The sequence below is a fragment of the Aquila chrysaetos genome, chromosome 13 (genome assembly GCF_900496995.4).
Source record: "Aquila chrysaetos chrysaetos chromosome 13, bAquChr1.4, whole genome shotgun sequence".
NCBI classification, from domain to species: domain Eukaryota; kingdom Metazoa; phylum Chordata; class Aves; order Accipitriformes; family Accipitridae; genus Aquila; species Aquila chrysaetos.
Genome location: NC_044016.1, coordinates 10882037 through 10902172, shown reverse-complemented (window position 1 = coordinate 10902172; position 20136 = coordinate 10882037). Strand labels below are relative to the sequence as shown.

Genomic DNA, 20136 nt, shown 5'->3' with positions numbered 1-20136 from the left:
AGCACGTGGCTTTCTTTGTCCAGCTCAGCCCCTGCGGGAACATGCCTCGGTGGGTGAGGGATCCAGCTTGAAAACAAGGCACGGTTGGGGTTTAAGAGGTTGCACCATTTCCCTTACACTAAAGTACTTCCGATTTGTTTCTTGGGGTGGCCCCACAAATAGTTAAGCTTACGCAGCTGGGGAGGTGCTTCACAGCTGAAAATGTGATGGTGTTAGGGCAGATGCAGAGATGCTGCAGCTCAGGTGGCGTGCTGAGTTAGCTCTGATGTGGCTCCTTTGGGTGCCCACAGCAGAGAAGGACCAGTAGCACCCAGCTTAACGGGCATCGGTGATGCTGGGGAAAGTGCTTTGCACCTCAGTGTTGCTTTTCACCCCCATGGTGGCTGTCACCCCATGTCTGCAATGAGGCAGTATGGGATGCGTTACATTTTTTGCAAACTGAATTTTGCATGCTTATTTTCTCTACTGTTACTTCAGTGTTTCTATTTCTACTTAGTTGAAATTATCCAGAGAAACAGACTGGGTTGGAATATTAATATTGAATAGCTACAGACTGCTGCTGCTGTTTTAATTTAGGACTAGATTCTCGGCTCAGTGACACAAGAGTAGCTTTAGCAAAATGAATAGCTCTGTTGCATGCTGCACAGTTAATAAGATTAAAATCTAGTCCTTTCATCTTGATCCGACTGGATCAATTTTTATTTTATTTTTATGTAGCGACATTCTCAAAGCACTTTTGCAAGCTAATTTCTTATTTCAAGTTTGCTTCTTCAATGTACTTCTTTTCTTTCCAATTTACTCATTTACTTCTCACGGAAATTTTGAGCCTCCAGTTTCAACCCGTGTGTTTAGTCAAAAAGGAACTTCCAATCATTTACTGCACAAATAATTTAACACAAAACTAAATACACAGATACTAATAGCAGAGATTACAGCCTTTGGATGCTTACATCAGTCTACGCTGCTCATGAACTACAAGTGACAGCAAAAATATTTTCATTCCCTTCAATGCTTTACTCGTATTTCTGAAAGGAATGTTCTCTTAGTGCTGTATCAGGGTGTTGTACAACCGATAGTTCTACGCAAAATACTTGGGCACAAAGCTGTAGCACTTTTCTTAGTACAGACAGCTTTATTGGTTTCCCTTGGGTTGCATTTGGATTTCAGTGATAGATTTATTCTTAATAATTCTAAGATAGGAATTCTTACTTTGCATAAATTCAGTATTTTCTTGCTGTTGGAGGTTTTGTTGTATTTACAACATGGCTGTCGCTGTCATATTCAGACTTCTTGTTGTGTGTTTCGTTGCTGATTGACTGATTTATTATAAAGAGAAGCCCATCCCTTATGACAATTTTTCATTAATTCCATAGGATTTTTTGGGGTCAGACTACAGGATACTGTCCTAAAATACTAGGAGAGGATGGCCAGCTTTCCAGCCTCTGAGCCGTAACCTAAATCTGGCATCCACAAGCCGTGCACAACAGTGCTAGGCTGGGCAAGGCCCTGGCCCGACCCTTGAGCTGGCCGAGCTGCAGCAGGGATGGGCTGGCCACCTCCGGAGGCCCCTTCCCCTCAGGTTTTGTGATCTCCTGCCCACCCCACCACCTTCTGTGGCCTTGCTTCCTTGCACCGCTGGAGAAAGGGGTCACGCGGCGGTCCCTCTGCCGTCACAACCCGACAGCGGGTGGTGCAAACCAGGACGGGCGGTGGGGAAACCTGCATGGCACCTGACTTGCATGAGCTGAGTCCTGCCCTCCTTATCAAGCAGGCCGTGACACCTGAAGCCCCCTGTGACCCCAACAGCAGAACTGCTCGTGACTGACGTGCTTTGTCTTGGGAGGCCTTGCTGTGACTCTGGATAGGGGCTGCGAGGCTGGTGGGGCGAGCCCCTTCCCTGGGACACTCGCTGGAGACCTGGGTCGAGGCCAGGCCTCGGGGACGCTTCCACCGTGTCTGCGAGCGGAGGTATGTGTGGGCAGCCCTCTCCCTGATGCCAACCCACGGCGGGTGGGCTGAGGGGGCCGTGGGCCCGGCGGCTCTCCCAGCGCGCCCGCCGGTCAGGGTTTCGGGGTCCTGCGGGCCGACGCTGCCTCGGCCCCTTCCAGCCAGTCCCAGCGGGGCCGCGCCCGCAGCGGGAAAAACGCTTCCCGGGCGCGCAGCCGCCGGGCGCCCTCCCCGGTCACGGCCGGCTAATCCCCCGCCGCCCGGAGGAGGCGCTCCCCGCGCCGCCCGGCGAGCAGGGGCAGGCGGCAGCGGCCCTCCGGCGCCCCGCAGCGCGTTAGGACCCGGCGGGCCCCGGCCGCGGCCTCGCCGGGCGCCCGCTGCCGGCGTACGCGGGCCGGGAGGGGAGCCCGGCGGAGGCCTGCCCCGGCGCCCCCTTCTTCCCTTCCCCGCGCCGGGATGCGCTCGGAGGCGGCGCCGCAGCCGGGCGGCCTGGAGAGGTTCGTCAGCGCCGGCAAGGGCCGGGGGTTGCGGGCGCGGCGGCGCTACGCCGTGGGGGAGCTGCTCTTCAGCTGCCCGGCCTACACCGCCGTCCTGACCGTCAGCGAGCGCGGCAGCCACTGCGACGGCTGCTTCGCCAGGTAGGGCCGGGGGAGGCCCGGGGCGGGCCCGGCGGGGTGGTGGGGGGCGGCGGCGGCTCGACGGGCGGCGGCGGGGCCGGCTTCTCGCGGTTCGGCCGGCGGCGGCCCGCCCCAAGCCAGAGGCGGGTCGGCCCGCCCGCGTCCCCCGGCCGTGGCCGTGTCAGTCAGCGGCGTGCGGGCCGCTGCTCGGCGAGCGGGCCCTCTCCTCGGCCCCGCGAGTGCTGGTCGTGGCAGCGGTGCCCCGCAGAGGGTTTGCCGGGGGAGCCCGCGGGCCTTTCTCTGCAAAACGCGCCTGCTCCTCGGCTCGTGGTTCTCTGGTGGCAGCGCCGTGACGAAACTGAGAGCTCAAAACTGGTTTTCCTTGCTTAACAGTTGAGGAGAAAGAAGGAAAGAAGGGGGGGGAAAAAAAAAAAAAAGTTTTGCTCTTCACGTGCTCTGGCAGTTACGTAGGCACGTGCGTAACCTTGCTCTCATGGGAAGTTTCATCAGTCCATCTAGTTACGTGGTAACGTAGTAATACTCGCCGATTTTAATGAAGTTTTGACAAGGGAGGAAGGGTCTGCAATTGCCTCACTCATGCTTTGCATTTCCGTGGTGTGAATGGAATATATATGAATAGAACATATATGTATCTGTAATGAAATATACAGAGATACATCTGTATATTTCTGCTTCTCTATCCAAAACCTTAGCCTTCTGGCAAACTACTTTTACTAGGGCACAGCACAGGCAGCGCGAGAGGTTTGTTATTGTGTGGCTGTGAGCATTTAAACTCGAGTGCCGCCTGCGCTGATGGCAGGCCTGCTGCTGCTGCGCCTTGCGTGGCTCCCGGCTCTGGCAGGCTGCGAGGTGCACAAGTTTTCTGGGGGCTCAGCAGCTGCTCTTCTTGCCTGTGTGAAGGGGTGGTTTGACCTGCTGCGGGTATTCCAGTGGTTGCCGTAAACCTCTCAATGTCAGCTGCTGTAGCGCAAAAAAAAAAAAAAAAAAAAAAAAAAAAAAAAAAAAAAAGCTGTTTAGGGTTATCGTTAGAAAATTAGGCATGGATGTGACACCACGGCATGTCACACCACGTTTTTAAAAGGTATAGTACTTTCCTGATTTCTGGCAGCTTACTGAAGAATTGCAGTGCTTACCTGGTTAGGAGCAAATGTTAGCATTTGCCTCGGTAAAGGAAAACAACTGTTGTACTCTTGCTATTTTTATCAGTACATAAGTATTGCTTGCATATGTAGGCTGAGAGGCAGAGTGAAGAATATAATTATTACACTCTAGTAGGTCTTTTCATCTCTTGTCCTGTCATCTTAACTCACTTATGCTTTTCATTTTCTTTTCTTTTCTCTTGACCTTGTCCTTTTTCTTTCCTCATTACATTATCTTACTCACTTTATTCACCCCTCTCTTTGCATATGAGCACCTAATATAGTTCCTAATGAAGTCAGTGAAGCGAGTCTCATTAATTTGAAGAACTGTAGAACTGAGGTAATCTTCCTCTCCTCCTTCACACCAGTGGCTTTTCCTAGCCCCTGAGTTTTGGGGTTTTGTTTGGTTTTTTTTGTTTGTTTTCTCTTGTGCCTCGCCACAAATTCCCTTGTGCCAAAGAAACTGGCTGGTTTTGTTTATCACATCCAGAAGATTTCTCTCTGTAAAAGGACCAAGGAATACTTTCCATGCTCCATTGATATGAAGTAATATTGTAGAGATAATAATTATCTCGTGGAATAGCTTTTAAAGATCATCTCCAGGAGCAGCCTATGTAAATACTGCTTGTTCTCCTTGCAAGCTTCTCCCATGGAGCTCTGGAGGAGCACAGTGATCAAGGAGCACAGTGATCAAGGAATATACTGAATGCAGTACCATAGCAGTTACAGTGGGGTAGTCTGAAACCTATTTCACACCAGGGTGATGAGGTTCCACTAAGAGGAAAGATATCTCAGTGATGTAGCTTAATCTGCCAGTGCTCAGAAATGTGTTTTGTGTCTGTGGCCCGTTGCATTAGTGCTGAACTAGCACATACTAGATTCTGAACTGTGCTTGTTGAACTTCCAAAGAGTGTTAGGAGGAAGGTTGTGGGCTCAGCACTAGTCTTAGGAAGAGAAACTTTGCTAAGTGGTCATAAAACTGTTACAGTAAAATGGGCAAAATGAGACTAGAACATTGTATTTGCATCTGATAGTATTCGTTACTTTAAATACACAGCTGTGCTTGAGGTACATGATGTCAGCAAGCAGTCATGATGTTAGCCTGACTCATGTTGCACCTTCTACTTTGCAAGAACTGTCAGAGGATGTCAGGACTTGCTACACTTCATGGACTCCAAATGCCAGTGACCTCTGAAGCGTTGCACGCTATCATATTGTACCAGGACATTCAGCCTTGTTTTACTCCAATGAACTTACCTCAGTTTCGGGCAATTTTGTTGGTACTTATGCTGGGGAGGGTGTGTAGACATTTTAAAGAATTCAATACTGCTGAGAGGTCCCTATTGCTGTAACACCAAAATGTCACATGTGGGGTAACACATGCTCTGTTTTTGATGGGATCTGCTGCAACACATGCACCTTGAAGCAGAAAAGGACCTTCCTTTCGGCAGTTGCCTGTGCTGGGATATATACAAATATAAAAAACAGGAGAGCACGAGCCTTAGGTCACCTTAGAATACACAGATATTGGAGCAGAAGTTAGCGGGACAGTAAGAGGCTATGTGGTAACAGGAGGTCAAACAGTGTATTTTAGTAATGCAGCATGTTTTCTTGGTGTTGGGAGGCGGTTACTCGCAGAACAACGGTCGTGCTTTCTGTAACCAGACAGAGAAGCAATGGAACTGGCAGAGCAGAAGCATTAAGCATAGAAGGGCTAATATTGGTGAACCAGTATACAGAGCAACTGGGAAGTTTGGAAAACAAGGAAAAGTTAGCTATCAGTATGTGTCATACATATAGTGGCAAAAAATGATGCTGTATATCAAACAGCATAGGATAACATGTGTCCAAACTCAGCAATTTATCAGGACAGCAGAGTGCTTTTGCATAATAGCAGTTGTTAGGAAAAACTTGCTTTTGAAACTTTAAACAAATAAAAATAGTGTCTGCTATCAGAAGATGGGGTTCAAGTGGTAGTTGTAGTGTTCTGAAAAAAATACAGTTTTCATTGTGAAATGCAAAATACTGTGCAAACAGTGATACAGGATACATTCATATTTCATTTAGATTTATAGAATAGAATAACTTCTGTTTTCTTTTTAAGGAAAGAAGGATTGTCCAAGTGTGGAAGATGTAAACAGGCCTTTTACTGCAATGTGGAATGTCAGGTATGGTAATGCAGTTTCTGAGGATGAGGGGGGAAGGAGGGCAGGGGTTGCTGAACTCCGTTTTTTTGTTTGTGTGGCATTGGTAGTCTCTAATTGTAGCTATGGTTAATAGCAGTCCAGTCAGTTTCAGCATCCCACAGATGCTGACCATGGAGTTGTGCATTGGACAATTACAGGATTTGGACATGGTCTGCATGAGTCTTTCAAGATCAGTAGCTCCAGGGCTTGGTACCACTGAGGCTTTGATTAGAGCTGCCTGTCAGCCCACTAATTATGTCTGTATTACTTCTTTCTTTAAGCACAAACCAGATAATTTAACATTAGCTTGCTAAACTGGTAAGAGAGCCTGTGTCAATTGGAAAAATCAAATCCCTAAATAGCTATCTTAAGGGGTTTTTGTTGGTTTTTTTTTGTAGAATCTTTGCAAATATTTTGGGTCGGCACAGCTGACAGTAGTCATAACCATTTGAAACCTACCATGCTTTCTCCCTAACTCACTCATTCTGGCAACTCTTATTCTTTTTGTATACTTTGGTTTTTAAAAGCCCCTGAAAATAGAATATAAGTGTACACTAAAGTAGAGCAGTATAAAGACATCCGAAACATTTGCATGCAGTTTTAATTCCATTTTTACTTCAAACTAGAATAAGCGCCTTTCAAAAAAAAAAAACTTTTTTGCCAGAACTAGTATCTAGCCTTTGTGGGCTGTCAACTTGATATGGAAGAATAATCCAGTTTACATGTGAAAAACTCAACTGGATTACTAGCTAAACAATGTAAGCTAGGTAAGGTCTGTCGTGCTGGGCACAGAGTATGGAACAGTGCTCATGAAGGATTTGAGTCACCAAAGGTCTGGCCTGCGACTATGTGTTAGCTATAAATAATCCAGACCTTCTCCTACATGGTAGTGCACTGTTGAATGTGTGGGTTGCATGCAAAGTATTCTCCATTGCATTATCTGGATGGAGATGTTGTGGTTTGTGCTGTTCAGTTCCCAAGCACTTTGGATATGACTACTGCTTTTATTTCAAGGATGTATCTTATTCTCCTATTGTGCAAGTTGCAAAGCAAGCCTGGCCTCCCCTTAGTTTTCCTTCTATTGCCTCCTCTGATTCCTGCTTTCCCACAGTGTCTTAGTGAATTGTGGGTTAATCAAATGGCCTTTTGGTTTTGAAGCACCAGGAGGACTCAAAATGCTTAAAAGAAATAAGTTATTTACAAACTTTGCAATAGTTCACAGAATATTGAAAGACTGACAGCCAGCAGTTGCTGGGAAGAAAGAGAACGCTTACTGTATGAGCATCCTTAAGGCTCTTGAGAGAAATCTGAATGAGTTTTAAAGACAGTGTGGAGAAAACCCATGATTCATTCATGAGAAATGCTTATTTGTAAGAAACGTTTCCATATGACGTTATTTCTTAGGAAACTTTTAACTAGACGAGGGAAGGAAATACTTCAACAAAGCAATTTACTGGCTGTTTAATGCTTTTTGTCTGAGATTGTGAGTTTTTTTCTTCCCATACAAAATTCACAATGGTTTATGAAGCAGGTAAGCAAGATTTACTGAAGTAGGAGAGCTCAGTGATTTGTGCCAGCAAAAAATAGCAGTAGGTATCATGGTGGAAGTAGTAGAAATTTCTGCTGATCCACAGTCCTTTGCTTTTACCTCCAAGTCCCTTTTTCAGTCCATCCGTCAGTGTCCTGTCTTCTAGCCTTGACAAAGTTTATACTTTTATATTTAAGAACGAAGAGGGTTTTTTTTCTCTCTTTCCCCTCAGTAAAGTTTTGTAGATGTATTGCTTTCTTAATTTTATTTTTTTCCTTAAAATTTTTTTTTTTCGTGGTGGTGGTCAGAATACTCTTTCTCTAGTGGGCCATATTCCAAGAATAAAATACTGAACTGCTCTGAGTGTCTTTAAGACTGTGGAGATGATGCTTAGCAAATGCCTGTCTGTCTGATAAGTTAATGAATTAAAATGTTTTCCACCTGTTGGTGTGTAGGATGATGCTTTACATATAAAGGCATTTTTTAGATGTCGTGATGTCTAGACAATAGTATAAGCACTGGTACTAGCACTCGCTCTTACTGGTGATATGCGTATGGTTTTTGACTCCCTAGTTGATACAACATGACCTTCCATGTTTTGGGCCCTTCTGAGTCAGTCTGATGAAATTTATGGATGTTGCTGAGATTGAATTCTTTGACATTCTTTCAAAGTTACCTTCAAGCATAATATTCTCTAGAAACTAGTCTCCACTGACTGTACGTGCTGCACAGACAATCTGCACTGCATCTTCATCCCTGTCTTGTTCAAAGGCACTTTTCAGCAGCTCAGCAATTCTTTGTCAAAGCCAAAAAGGACATCTGTGCCTTGATACTGAACTTGTAACACTGGGATGTACAGTAAATGTGTCCCTTTTGCCTCCATGGATGTGAGACTTCTTCATGCAATGCTGATAAAAGGGCAGGGCTGTACTTGACAATTGTGATGGCATTGTTCATTTGATTTTTATTTTTTTAAGTTAATTTTCTTTGTAAATCCATGTTTTCTTTGCTCAGTTCAGCTAAAAATGACATGTACCCAACAAGGACGTGGTATGATTTCATATGTTGGTTAGTACCTTGTTACTTAATATAATTCAGTTTGACAGCTGTTTATCACATGAAGTATACTGTGAAAACCAAATTTTTTGAGCTTACTCTTTTCTTACTTAAAGACCTGCTATACCACAGTTCACAGGAATTCTTTCTAGGGGTAGAGAGAGATGGATCAGAAGGAGACAAGAGAAAGGTGCCAATGCGTGCAGCAGGAAACACATTTTTTTGATGTCTTTTTTAGAATATGGATTTTATAACTGCAGACATCTTCCTCTCTCTAGTGCATTTCTGTTGAGATTTTTTTTTTTTTTCTCTTTCAGAATAACGTCGTTACTGAATGTAAAGTTAGTGACACTGCATGTATTTCCTGCTCTGTTGAGCCATGTAGTATCCTTGTTTTGAGGTTCTTGAAATACTTTCCAAGCATTTAATGAATGAAGCCCGGCAGCAGCCTTTGTGGCATTTCTGTTTTTGCAAATGGGTTATAGGTACACAAAGCTACATTGACTTGCTGAAGATCCCCCAAGTGGTAAAAGAGTGTATCTCCTGCCATATGGCCAGTGTTTGATGCATTGACCAAGTCCTGCTTTGCAGTATAATTCCTTTGCCCTGGTTTCTGGGAAAGGATGTCACACTGTAGTGAGGGACTGAACCCAGGGGAAGACAAAGTCTTGCAGTGATATAGTGGTTGATTTGTTTAGGGCTCTCTATACACACACATATGCATGCACGCTGGCCCTGGCATAGTTCCCTTAGTGCTAATGTGTCTTTTGCCTGTTTCGGTCTATTATTTTGCTTTTACAATAGATAACCTTAAGTTTGACCTATATTAAGCTGGATGTTTGCACAGGCGTAGATTCAGTCTCAGATGCGGGGCATGTGAGAGCGGAAGTTGTCTTCACTGCCTGTCCTTGCTGCCTTGAATGTTTTGTGGGTTGGTAGGATCTAGCCTGGGTTTGCTGCATCTTTCTTTTTCCAGCCCCTAAGCTAGTTCTCCTTTTAAAAGGGTTTGTGATTTCCAGCTGATTCATACTGTTCTGCTCTCCACTATTGGCTCCTCTAAGCACAGGCCTGTTATTGTATAGTGGCTTTCAGACCCCATCTGCAGCTGTTCGGGTCTTGACTTCTTAAATTATAATAATTTTAGTCAAACAGCAGGAGACCTGTGCTCATTTTTTCTTCTCAGAAATTAGCTGCTGAAACACTCCAAAGAGAAATGTTTTAAGAGGGTTATGTGGTTGCAATTGTGGAACTGGTGAACTTGAACCAGCTACTGGAGCTCTTCTTTCTGTTACTACACATAGCTATTATTTATCCCAGACAGAGCGGAGATCAGCTAGCCAAAGTGCAGAAAGATGTTTTTGTCCTGACTTTCCATATTTGAAATACATTTTGAACAAAATATTTAAGGGTTTTTCTTAACATGTCATGTTAAAGAGTGCTGTAGTTGGTATTTCTGGAGTAAGGGAAACATGTATTTTTAACCAGCTAGTAAGCATCAAAATGTAGTTGTAGACCTGGAATTAGCATCAAGCAGATGTGTTTTAAATGGGACCTTGTAGAAATTGCCCACTCCTTCTTGGTGAGCTGTAGAAAAAATATGAAATTCTTGCTGTAATGATGCCGCACAAGAGGAATCTGACACTGCATGATCCTGCTTAAGATTGCCTTGGGGAAGTGTCTGTCCCCCTATCCAAAAACTTTCTCCATGTAGTTTTCTTTGATAAATGTCTCCTGTGAACCCTTCAACCATTAACCCACAGAAGTCAAATACCATTTGTGGCCCAGCATTCGGTAAACGATGGTAGGGAAGGATGACTGTGAAGACATGTGAAACTTACCTTCACTGCTTGGTGAGGGACTGTATCAGAGAACTTTACTGGATAACATCAGACATCGGAAGTTGCCTCACTGAAATTCAATTAAAGAGTTGGATGCCATTTGAGCATACTTGGGCCTTAAGCTTTTGAAGGAGTGGGCTTTATCCCTACACTGGCTTGCCCAGCATTTCTGTCTGGTCTTTGTGTGTGTTTGTTTTTGATCAAGTGAAAAACAGAAATTTTACATCCTATTGAAAAAGTCCTTGTGAGGAAGGAGGTACGAGGACATTTGTTTGGTCTTGAGTCTTATTTTTTTTGAGTATCAAGTTCTGTTGTTTGGTTTGGTTTTGTTTTGTTTTTCTGAGCTATATGACAGTGTTCTGGGAAGTGATCCAGTAGTCTTGGATGGTGGAATCATTTTGAAGAACTTGGTGGAGAAGATTGTTTCCATGCTTTGATGTGAAAAGCATAAACTTTAAAGAACTTCCCTTCCAAAAATGTTGTCACTTACTCCTAAATGAAGGGAAAAATACTGCGGATGTAATGAAAATAGGAAGAAAATATCATTAATGTAGCATTAGGGATTCAACTAGAACAATGCTACCTGTTATAATTCAAGCTACCTAGAGAAAAACGTGGAAAAGAATGCAAAATACAGTCCTGCTGTGATTGCAGGGAAATCTGCTGTCACAGTGTTTCCATCCCAGGCATTACTCAGTCATCAGTACTTTCTTTTCTTGTGGTGTTTCAGGCTTTTATCTCATTTCACACAATTCAGCCATATCTTGTCCCTTTAACCTCCCTACTAGTTCATATAACTCAGTATGATTCTGCCTGGGGAAAGATTTTAATTAACAATGTGTAAAGAATAAAGGGAACAAACGGATTTTTAAAAATTTTAAAAACAATGCTTTGAGACAGGCACGTGATTTTGCATTTTGATTTTTTTCTTTTATTGGGTAGTCTCCTGTTTATTTAAGTGGTGCGTATGGATGCAGGTCCTACAAAACTTCAGGTTCTGTGCCTTTGCATCTTGCACACCCATCAATCATGCTGAAGGTGGTGGGTGTGCAAGAAGGGGTGAGAGATGAGGTCTCCCTCTGTCTCTCTTCTTAGCCTTTAGCCCGTGGATTCCTAAGAGAAGGCTATCAGGGAATTTTCCAGAAAAAGGTCTTGGGGCATATATGAGAAACAGGCCTCTCTGGGGATGCATTTTGTAGTGTGACAGCTGTAGGAGAGTTGAGAGTGTAATTTCACATGACGTGATTAGAGTGTAATATACTATTTTGGTTCTCCTGGTCTGTGTTGCCACATCCTCCTAGAACGTTTACACTGGAGCTTATTTCAAGCAGCCTGTATGTAGGTTTTTTTGGAAGTACCATACTGAGATATCAAGGACAATGAAGTTGACATTGTGAGGGGTTGAATACCCTTGCAGTGTTGCACTGCTTCAAATCTTACATGAGGCTGGGGTGGGTGTTCACCTTTCTTTTCCTAATCAAAGAAATTCCTAAAGCTGTGCATGCTCAGGGCAATTAAAATGGCCATTTTCAATGGAAGAATTTTTGGTGTACTAACTGAAATTAGTGATCTCAGCTTTTGTTTTGATCTGCAAAACCTGTAAATAAGTGGACCAGCCAAGGCAGGAGACACTGGGGGTCCTGATTCAGCTGGCTGTTTGAGGTGCCTTGGGTTGTCCTATCTGGCCTCCAGCTATAGGTCCTACAAAGAATGCATCTCCCAGTAGACCTGTATCATATCTATTGGTCCTACGTGGATGTTTTAGATAGCCTCGGGTGTCTCAAATGGCTCTTGCCATCAGTGGTTAGGCAGCTGAGGGAAACTATTTATTCTGTTCCTGCCACTCAGTCACTCTGATGGGCTATATTTTTTTTTTTTTTTTTAATAATTTTAGATTGATTTTTTTTTTTTTTTTTTTTTTTTGAGTAGGCTAACACAAGGTCTGTGATACTGGGTGCATCACACTAAGGGGAATTAAGAACTTTCTGGAGGCTGCAAAAAGTTTTTCAAGTTTTCACTTTCAATCTATTTATAAATTAGTGGGATTTGTTGTGATTTCTTTCCTCTGCTACCATTTTCCACCAGTTTAAATCTGGTCTGAAAACAAAACTTGATGCTCCCTATATAGGCAGAACACTATAGGTCTGTTCTAACACAGTGCTATAAATGTGTGTCTGGGATGTGATATAGAAATAAATAACTGCGCATTGCTTGAATATAGAAATAAGAATATTTCCATGTTTGAATAAATAAATATAATGAAATTTGATGCAGTCTGAGGACAGCCCATGCCAGGTTCTGTGTGCCAGTGCAGAGTGTTAATCTGCAATTCTGTGCTCATCTTTGAAAGATTCTGTTGCTTTGGAGGAAATCTGTAGAGTGCCAAAAGCCAGTGGCTTGTGCCATCGCTCCAAGTGTTATTGTATGTTGAGCTAGGAATATGTTATACATTCTTAACTAAAATGTGTTTGTCTTTATTAGTGTGTTTTCATTACGTAGCTGTACTCTTATTCTACAAGGCTCAAGGAAAAAATCTGATTATTCTATTCAGTGGGTCTGGTTTTGACCTTACATATACTGATTCTTACAGTGATTGTGAATCCATTGACTTCAGACACATTACTCCTGATTACACCAGGGTCGTCTCATAATGAGGGGCCAAGATATTAAATGGAAATGAACCCAGTAAAGCCATCAAGCTCAGACCTACTCTGTCCTCACATGCTTGATCTGAACAATAAGAACTGGTGATTTATAAATCATGTTGTCTGTTTGCTTCTTCGTCATTTAATTCTTTTTTTCCGTTGAATAAATGAAGATGTTCTGACCTTAACTAATCCCTTGTGAATTTGTTTGAAAAAAGCAGGATAGCTGTACCCCTTAAATGTGACTCAAGCTTTTGTTCAGATTTAGTGAGTGTCATCTTACTTTTTTAAAGGAAACACGTTTCACTTGACCTCTAGGATCTGGCAGGACTTGCTGCATCCTCTTTTTCATCACTTTATCTTCGTGGCTTTTTTTTTTTTTAAATGTTTTTCTACATTTTCAGAAGGAAGACTGGCCAATGCACAAGCTAGAGTGTTCTGCCATGTGTGCTTTTGGGCAGAACTGGAATCCCTCGGAGACTGTGAGGCTAACGGCGAGGATCCTTGCCAAACAGGTGAGCAGGAGGCTAGACTTGGGAGGTATGTTGCTACTCTGGGTGCCAGGGAAGGCAGGAAAACGAAAATTGACCGACAGTAACTGTCCCTGCAAAGCACATACATACTAGCTTCCTGTGTACAGATGGGTGTAATACAGAGCATGAGCAGCTGAATGAACTGACCATCAGACCACTGCAGCAGCATCAGGGCCACCATAGTCCAGCTGGAGACTCTTGGGAGAAGATGGCAAAAGGCTAGTGAGGTTTTAAGCTGTATAGCTATAACTTATGGCCAAGGTGCTGTTGAACAGAGTCTGGAAAAGTTTAACTGATAGTTTTGAAATGTGTGTAGTGTTTCAGGCACCATTCTGCTAGATTTGAGCTCTTGGTTACCTGTGTGAGCTCGTACCAAGGCCACATTGGTGAATAGAAAGAAGAACGAGACTTGGTGTATGTGGTTAAATTCTGAGGAATGCTCCTAGTGTTTTCTGTCTGCAGGCACTGACGTCTTTATGAAGCAGTTGCCTGTTGTACTATTTTTCAGCTATATCTGTGTAGCATTGTGTAGTATATAACTCCCAGGACATTTGTGAGTCAAGAACACTTCTGAGGTATTCACGTGTAGATGTTTACAATTACTGGAGTTAACTGGTGAAAAACAGATTGAGAGAGAAATCTCAGGCCCTTGGTCTGTGGAGAAAAAGAATGTTATTAGTAAGGAAATAAGATCACAATGTTGACCTCCATTTTGGTGCTCCCTAACTATGTGGATACTGAGGATAACACAAGTGCTTACAGGGAGGGGACGGAATTCATGAATTTCAAGGTTATTATGCTGTGTATCTTTGTAGAGCTCTAAACTCTCTCCACAAAAACAAATCCTCTTTGAAGCATATTTGTGTGATTGAGGTCTGCTTATGTGACAAGGGCAACCTGGATACTGTATGTAGTGAGGATTTTGGTAGCCTGCTGGGAAGGTAGCTGCATACTAGCTGTGTGAGTAGATGTGTGTGTGTGAATGTATGTGTGTGTGACTTAATTAAAGTGTGGTTTAGTGGTCTACAAACAAAATCGAATGTTTAATGACAAAAAGTCATTGGAATAAATTTGTGCTTTTATCGCTTACAGGGAGGGGGGAGAACCCTACATGTCATATAAAAGCTAAATATGCAAACCATAGTCCCTGAACCTCAGCTGCTGGGCCACCTGCAAAGCCATATTTAATGGCCAAGATTACAAAGAAGTGGCCTTAGGCCAACAATGGAGCATTGCTTTTGAACTCTGTCAACAGTCAGTTTATTCACTTTCCTCAAAGCGAAGCCTGTCTCCTGCCTGCTTGCTATTGTTAGCAGCTTTCTGGATGTCTAGAACAAAGCAAACAACATGTTTAAAATACTGTTCAGTTTATGTATATAAATTTGATAGGAGTTAATCTTTGGCCGCCTAATTTGGTGTGGAGAGAATATTTCTATGGCTTTACTAATGGCAATTGATTTAACTCGTTGCTGTTCATCAACTTCCTTAAATTGCATACATTGTGGATTTGGGTTTGTTTTACAGGTAGGAGTTCCCAGCTTATGAATGAGTAGACAAAACTGCCAACTTAAAACATTAAAGTATTTTCTTGTTGTTTTTTTCCCCTTATTGCTAGAGAACTCACCCTGAAAGAACACAGTCGGAGAAGCTGCTTGCTGTAAAAGAGTTTGAATCACGTAAGTAAAAAAGGCTTGCAGGTAAACAGAGGCAGTTATCTATATTCATGATTTGCTTCCCCCTGGCCCCCCCTTCATCAAAACCTTTCAGAGCATCCCACTCCTGTTGGAGGAAGGGAGTAAACAAAGAGAATTTTTCCTCGTTTTTTGTAAGTGCAATGCTCTTATTTCTTTCTTTTTTTTTCTTGGTCACTTCTGGGGGCTGTGAAACAAGGGTAAAAACCTAGACAGAATTAATTATGTAGCATACATCCATCTCATGGCTTTTCTGGTACTCTAGTGTCTTTTGAGAATTGTAATGTTGTAAAATGAAAATAGCTGGTATTTGTTACCAGGAGGCATAAAATCAGAGACAGCACAGTTGCTTGATGGTGACAGTGACTAAGGGGCTAATTGCAGAACCCTCTGGACTGTGCTTCAGTATCTGTCACTGCCAGTCAAATCTGACATGTTATATATGATTGTGTTGAAATTCCATGTCCTAAATGCTCCAAAATGATCCAAGGAAGGAGATGAGGCAATGGCTTGCTTTTAACTGGAAGGCTACTGTTTATGTCCAGTGAGGCAGAGTTAGAAATTGAGCAACTAGGGGACTAGTAACCATCCTGGCATAGTTTTCACTCATCTGTTGTTTCTCTTTCTTGGTGCTGGGGGTAATGTACAAGGAGACAATAGGTTTGTATATTCACATTTCTCACTCTGATGGCTTCCGAAACCCTTTATAAGATGCTGAATAAATGCAATCATTGCTAGGACTTGAGGTAGCAGAGTAACCAAGTACAGCAAGATTACAGTCTTATTTGCTTCCTGAACAAAAGCTCATGTCACAGCTGTTGGGACAGCTGGGGGAATAAGGGGGAAAAATGCCAACATTTGCCTTTGGCTAAGGCAAGGATAATTTTTACAGGTAGGTTAGGATTGAGGCTGAGGAGGATGGGTAAGTGCTGAAGTAATTTGTGTATATTCTTCAGCATTGCAGCTTGTCTTCAATAATTTATTAATTTGGGAGCTAAGAGGCTGAAATGTTGGTTTTGGGATTTTTTTCTGTTGCAATGTCCCCCTTGTCCTCTAGGAGCCCTTGTTTTGTTTCTGGTTTTGTTAGTAAGAACCCCTGTTCCTTCTGCCTTGTTGACTGTCCTCATCTCTTAGCACACCTTTGCCATGTTCAGCACTTGCTTTGCAACACCCTGCACAGGAGAGGAAAAGGCACCTGGCTGTCAGTTGGAAGCTCAAAATTTCTTATTTGTCCTAATTCTCATCAAATTGTCCCATTTCATTTTCCTCAGTATTTTTTTGTGACTCTCCTGTCGTTCACATCTGCTCTTACAAATAATTTCCCTCTTCTTCCACTGTTGTGTAGCCTTTTCTTTTCCTGCAAGTCTTTCTCTCCACTACTATTTTGGGTTGGAGAGGGGAAACTGATGAGTTGCTGGCTCTCTTAGAGCAGGAGTAGGCTGGTGACCCTGCCACTGTGAGAGAGAGGATGAGCTAAAAACTCTCCAACACTCTGCTCTTGAGGAGAGAGAAGGGACCAGGAGTATATCGTCAATCATCTGGCTTGCTCTGTGTGGACCAGGCAGGAAAAGGTTCAGTGGCCACAGCTTTGGCTAGAACCTGTCATAGTCCTGAGGGTAAATCTGAACAAACCCATAAGGGAATACATGCAGCAGGTGTGCCAGGACTTTTCCACTAATGTTCCTGCTGTCTCCTATTATCCTCAGGTATCTGCAGGTTAAACACATCTCTGTTGATTGTCACCGCCCAGGTAGATCACACTCCTGGGCACCTTCTTGCTGCAAAGGGAACCCCTGGTGACTAGCCTCAGTGGTGTTGTCAAGCTTTGTTAGGTCCCTATCACACGTTGCCAGAAATAGTTAGGACCTCTGTGCTGGGAAAGACCATGTCTTTTAAAAGCAGGGATAAGCAGCATTCCTTAGCAGGAGTCTGGGCTGGCTTCTACTGATAAAGATTAGGTCTGTATGAGGAAGTTTCACTATGTAAAGCATGTTTTAAGAAGTGTGATGTTGAGTGTGACTTCATACCACAGTCAATGGGACCAGGTAGCTCATAAGGTCATGTTAAGACAGCTGAGGATAGCTACCCACAGTTGATAGGCTTCTAGAGGGCCAGGGCTGACTGGTCTGTTTGCTAGTGTTAACAAATGTGCTTTAAACACTAACCCTTCTCCCAGGAAAAGGAAATTTGTGTCCAGTTACCTGCTAACATAAAGATGTTAGAAAATGCTTTTTAATCCTGCATGTTCTTGTAGTGCACGTATGGCTTTGGCAGAAGCAGCATTATGTTTATGGAAGAACAGACACTTCTTGCAGTACTTCCAAGTAGCTGTTCCTTGAGGGGTTTCTGTTTAATTCTGGGCCTGTTCTAACCTAAGTCTAGCTGCAGTTCATGGGGTAGTGTTCCTGTTACTGAAATGGAATGTATTCTTTGTCCACAGACCTTGACAAACTAGACAATGAAAAGAGAGAGCTGATTCAGAACGACATTGCTGCTCTTCATCACTTTTACTCAAAGCACTTGGAGTACCCTGACAATGCTGCCCTTGTAGTTCTCTTTGCACAAGTAAGTTGGCTAGAACGCAGCCTGCTTAGGTGGATGGTGCTGTAGGATTTTAGCCTTTGTGAAAGAGGAAAAATGTTAATGACAATGGAAATAGTAGCTCTTTGCTTATCTTAGGGACAGCTGAGGGTGCTTGATGGAGAAGATTCACTTCAGCAGAAGTGGCTGGACATGCCCCATTTCAGTAGTGAGGGGAGAGACTCTTGTCTGCACACTTTCTATGAGGTGTTTCTCAAAGACTGAAGAAAAGGGGAAACAGCCTGTATTAGATCCTGTCAGAATTAGGCTTCTTGTGGACCAAGCATAGTGCAGCTGTTGTTGGACTTACACGGAAGGCTGCTGGTCTGAGACCCTGCAGAGGCAAAATCCTTCATTCAGGCTTCAAACTTGTGGAAATCCTTGCTGGTCAGGTCATCATTGTGTTTGACCTTCACAGGGAGTAAACTTCAGAGAAGTAGAAAGACCAGTCTGAAACTTTTATCTGGTGTGGCTTTTAAATGCAGTCAGGTAGTTTGGTGATCTGAAGAGATGAAGGAAAGGTGGGATGTCTTGTCAGATAACTTCTGAAATGTGTCCCCTCTTTTTTCTCACCTGCTTTTCATATGCATCTAAACTGAACGTATTGTAGTGGATGGAATAACACACCAGTGGAATACTGAAAGATCCATTTTCTTCTTTTTCCTCCTGTACTTCAAGATAAGCTAGTTTTAAACTTAAACATCTGAATAAAAGGTTGAATTTTTTTGAGAGGGAGGCAAATGTTGACTGCTGTGATGAAAGCTGAGATGGCAATACCCTGGTTGGTAGAGCTGGGCATCTACCAACAAGGAGGCATAGTTACTATTTCCTTAATACAGAGATACTGTTATTCTGTAGCGGAATGATTCTTTTGCATGTTTAACGTCTGCTCGTCATCCATTGTGTTGTTTCTAATTATACATTTCCCTTCAGTGAAAAGTTTTTTTCTGTTTTGAAGACTTTACAATTTATATTTGTCAGAGGGATACTTTGAAGACATCAGTATATCCAGTTTCTTCTGCCATTTCTGAATATTTTTGTTAGAATGTAGCCGGAATCCCCAAAGATTACATTATTTTGGCTATAATGACTTTTACTTCATGTCCTGTCCTGGACCAGCTCCATTGATCATGGTACTTTAACTGACTTCTGTGAACTGCTGACTCCCAGATCTGATACTCCATCTGATCTTCTCTGTAGCTGTCTGATGTCATCCTTAGGTGTCACCTTAAGCTCATCCAGATCATCAGGCAACTATCTGCCACTGTGGACATAGCAATTTTTTGAACTAAAATCTCCAAAGGTCATCTGGATGCTCCTCAGAAGTGTTTTACTGGACACAGCCTTTTGAGGTTTTAGCCCCAGCATAAATCTTTCTAGAAGAAGGGGAGGCGTGTCTTTACTTGATACATACAAACATGTTTCCTAATAATTAGTTAACTTCCCCTAAAACCGATAGTATGGATATGCTGCTGCTCCTTTGTTTTGCTTCAACACTTTCTCTGGCCTTATGTTGTCTACTTTGTTCCTCCATTTGGCATTCTTACTCCCTGTGGCTCAGGGCAGTCGTTTGGGACTTGGATACCTCTGATTCCTTGCTCACTGCTTTTTGTGGGCTTTGTCTGATGTAGTTTCTCATTCAACACGGCTAAGGTGTAGTTGGTCCTTTTGAGTAGAGCAAAGATTTTTGTTCAAACCATCCTTGCCTTTCACCACTCTCTTCCCCAGCTGTTACTATCATTCTACTCTCTTTTGTCCCTGTGGAACATAGCTCTCGAGACTGGTGCTCTTCCTCCTCAGTCTCACCTTGTCATACTCTTCAAACAGTTTCTCTCTTGTCTCAAGTTCCAGTGTCTCATCCTTTCCTTGAAGACCTTGCATAATTTTGTGCCTCCCTTTGCATGTTCTCTTTTCCACCATTGGGAACAACCTCAAGCTGTAGTTTTTTTGCTGTTTTCTCTTTACTCCCTCCACATTGCCTTTTTTAGTCATGAATTCATCTGGTGAAACCAGTGGTATCTCATCCCTTCTAATTCTTCCTCTTCTGTCACTTCTGGTATGATGCATTCAAGAAGTGGGTTGTCTCTGGCTTAGTGGAGGGGAGTTGATGATAACTTACTACATATTTTTAAATATTTCCCTGTGATTCAGAGCCATCGAGCTGTTCTTCATGTCAGCATTTCTAGCCTTATGTTTTTACTTGCTGTTGATATAATCTTTCCCTTCTACTGTTTTTGTATTCAGCAGTTACATTTTGGTTTTGGTTCAGGTATACTCATACATTGGCTAGTGCAGTAGCATGCTCGTCTTGAGAGACAGGGAGCATTTGGATGCCACCTTGCTAAAAATAGCAGG

At 43.1% G+C, this 20136-nt stretch overlaps 1 protein-coding gene across 3 annotated transcripts in view; it reads left to right on the top strand.

Moving 5' to 3' along the window:
* The first annotated feature begins 2206 nt into the window (after window positions 1-2206).
* SMYD2 (SET and MYND domain containing 2) overlaps window positions 2207-20136 on the top strand; it is a 30595-nt gene continuing 12665 nt past the window's right edge. Inside the window, exons 1-5 of one of the 3 annotated variants that reach the window (XM_030034930.2) lie at window positions 2207-2585; window positions 5829-5892; window positions 13382-13492; window positions 15126-15186; window positions 17642-17766. In XM_030034930.2, the coding sequence (XP_029890790.1) occupies window positions 2404-2585; window positions 5829-5892; window positions 13382-13492; window positions 15126-15186; window positions 17642-17766 (543 nt within the window). In that variant the 5' untranslated portion in view covers window positions 2207-2403. Of the gene's footprint in view, window positions 2586-4045; window positions 4065-5828; window positions 5893-13381; window positions 13493-15125; window positions 15187-17641; window positions 17767-20136 lie in introns of those variants that run through there. The other 2 variants (XM_030034931.1, XM_030034932.1) reach the window with 2 other exon arrangements.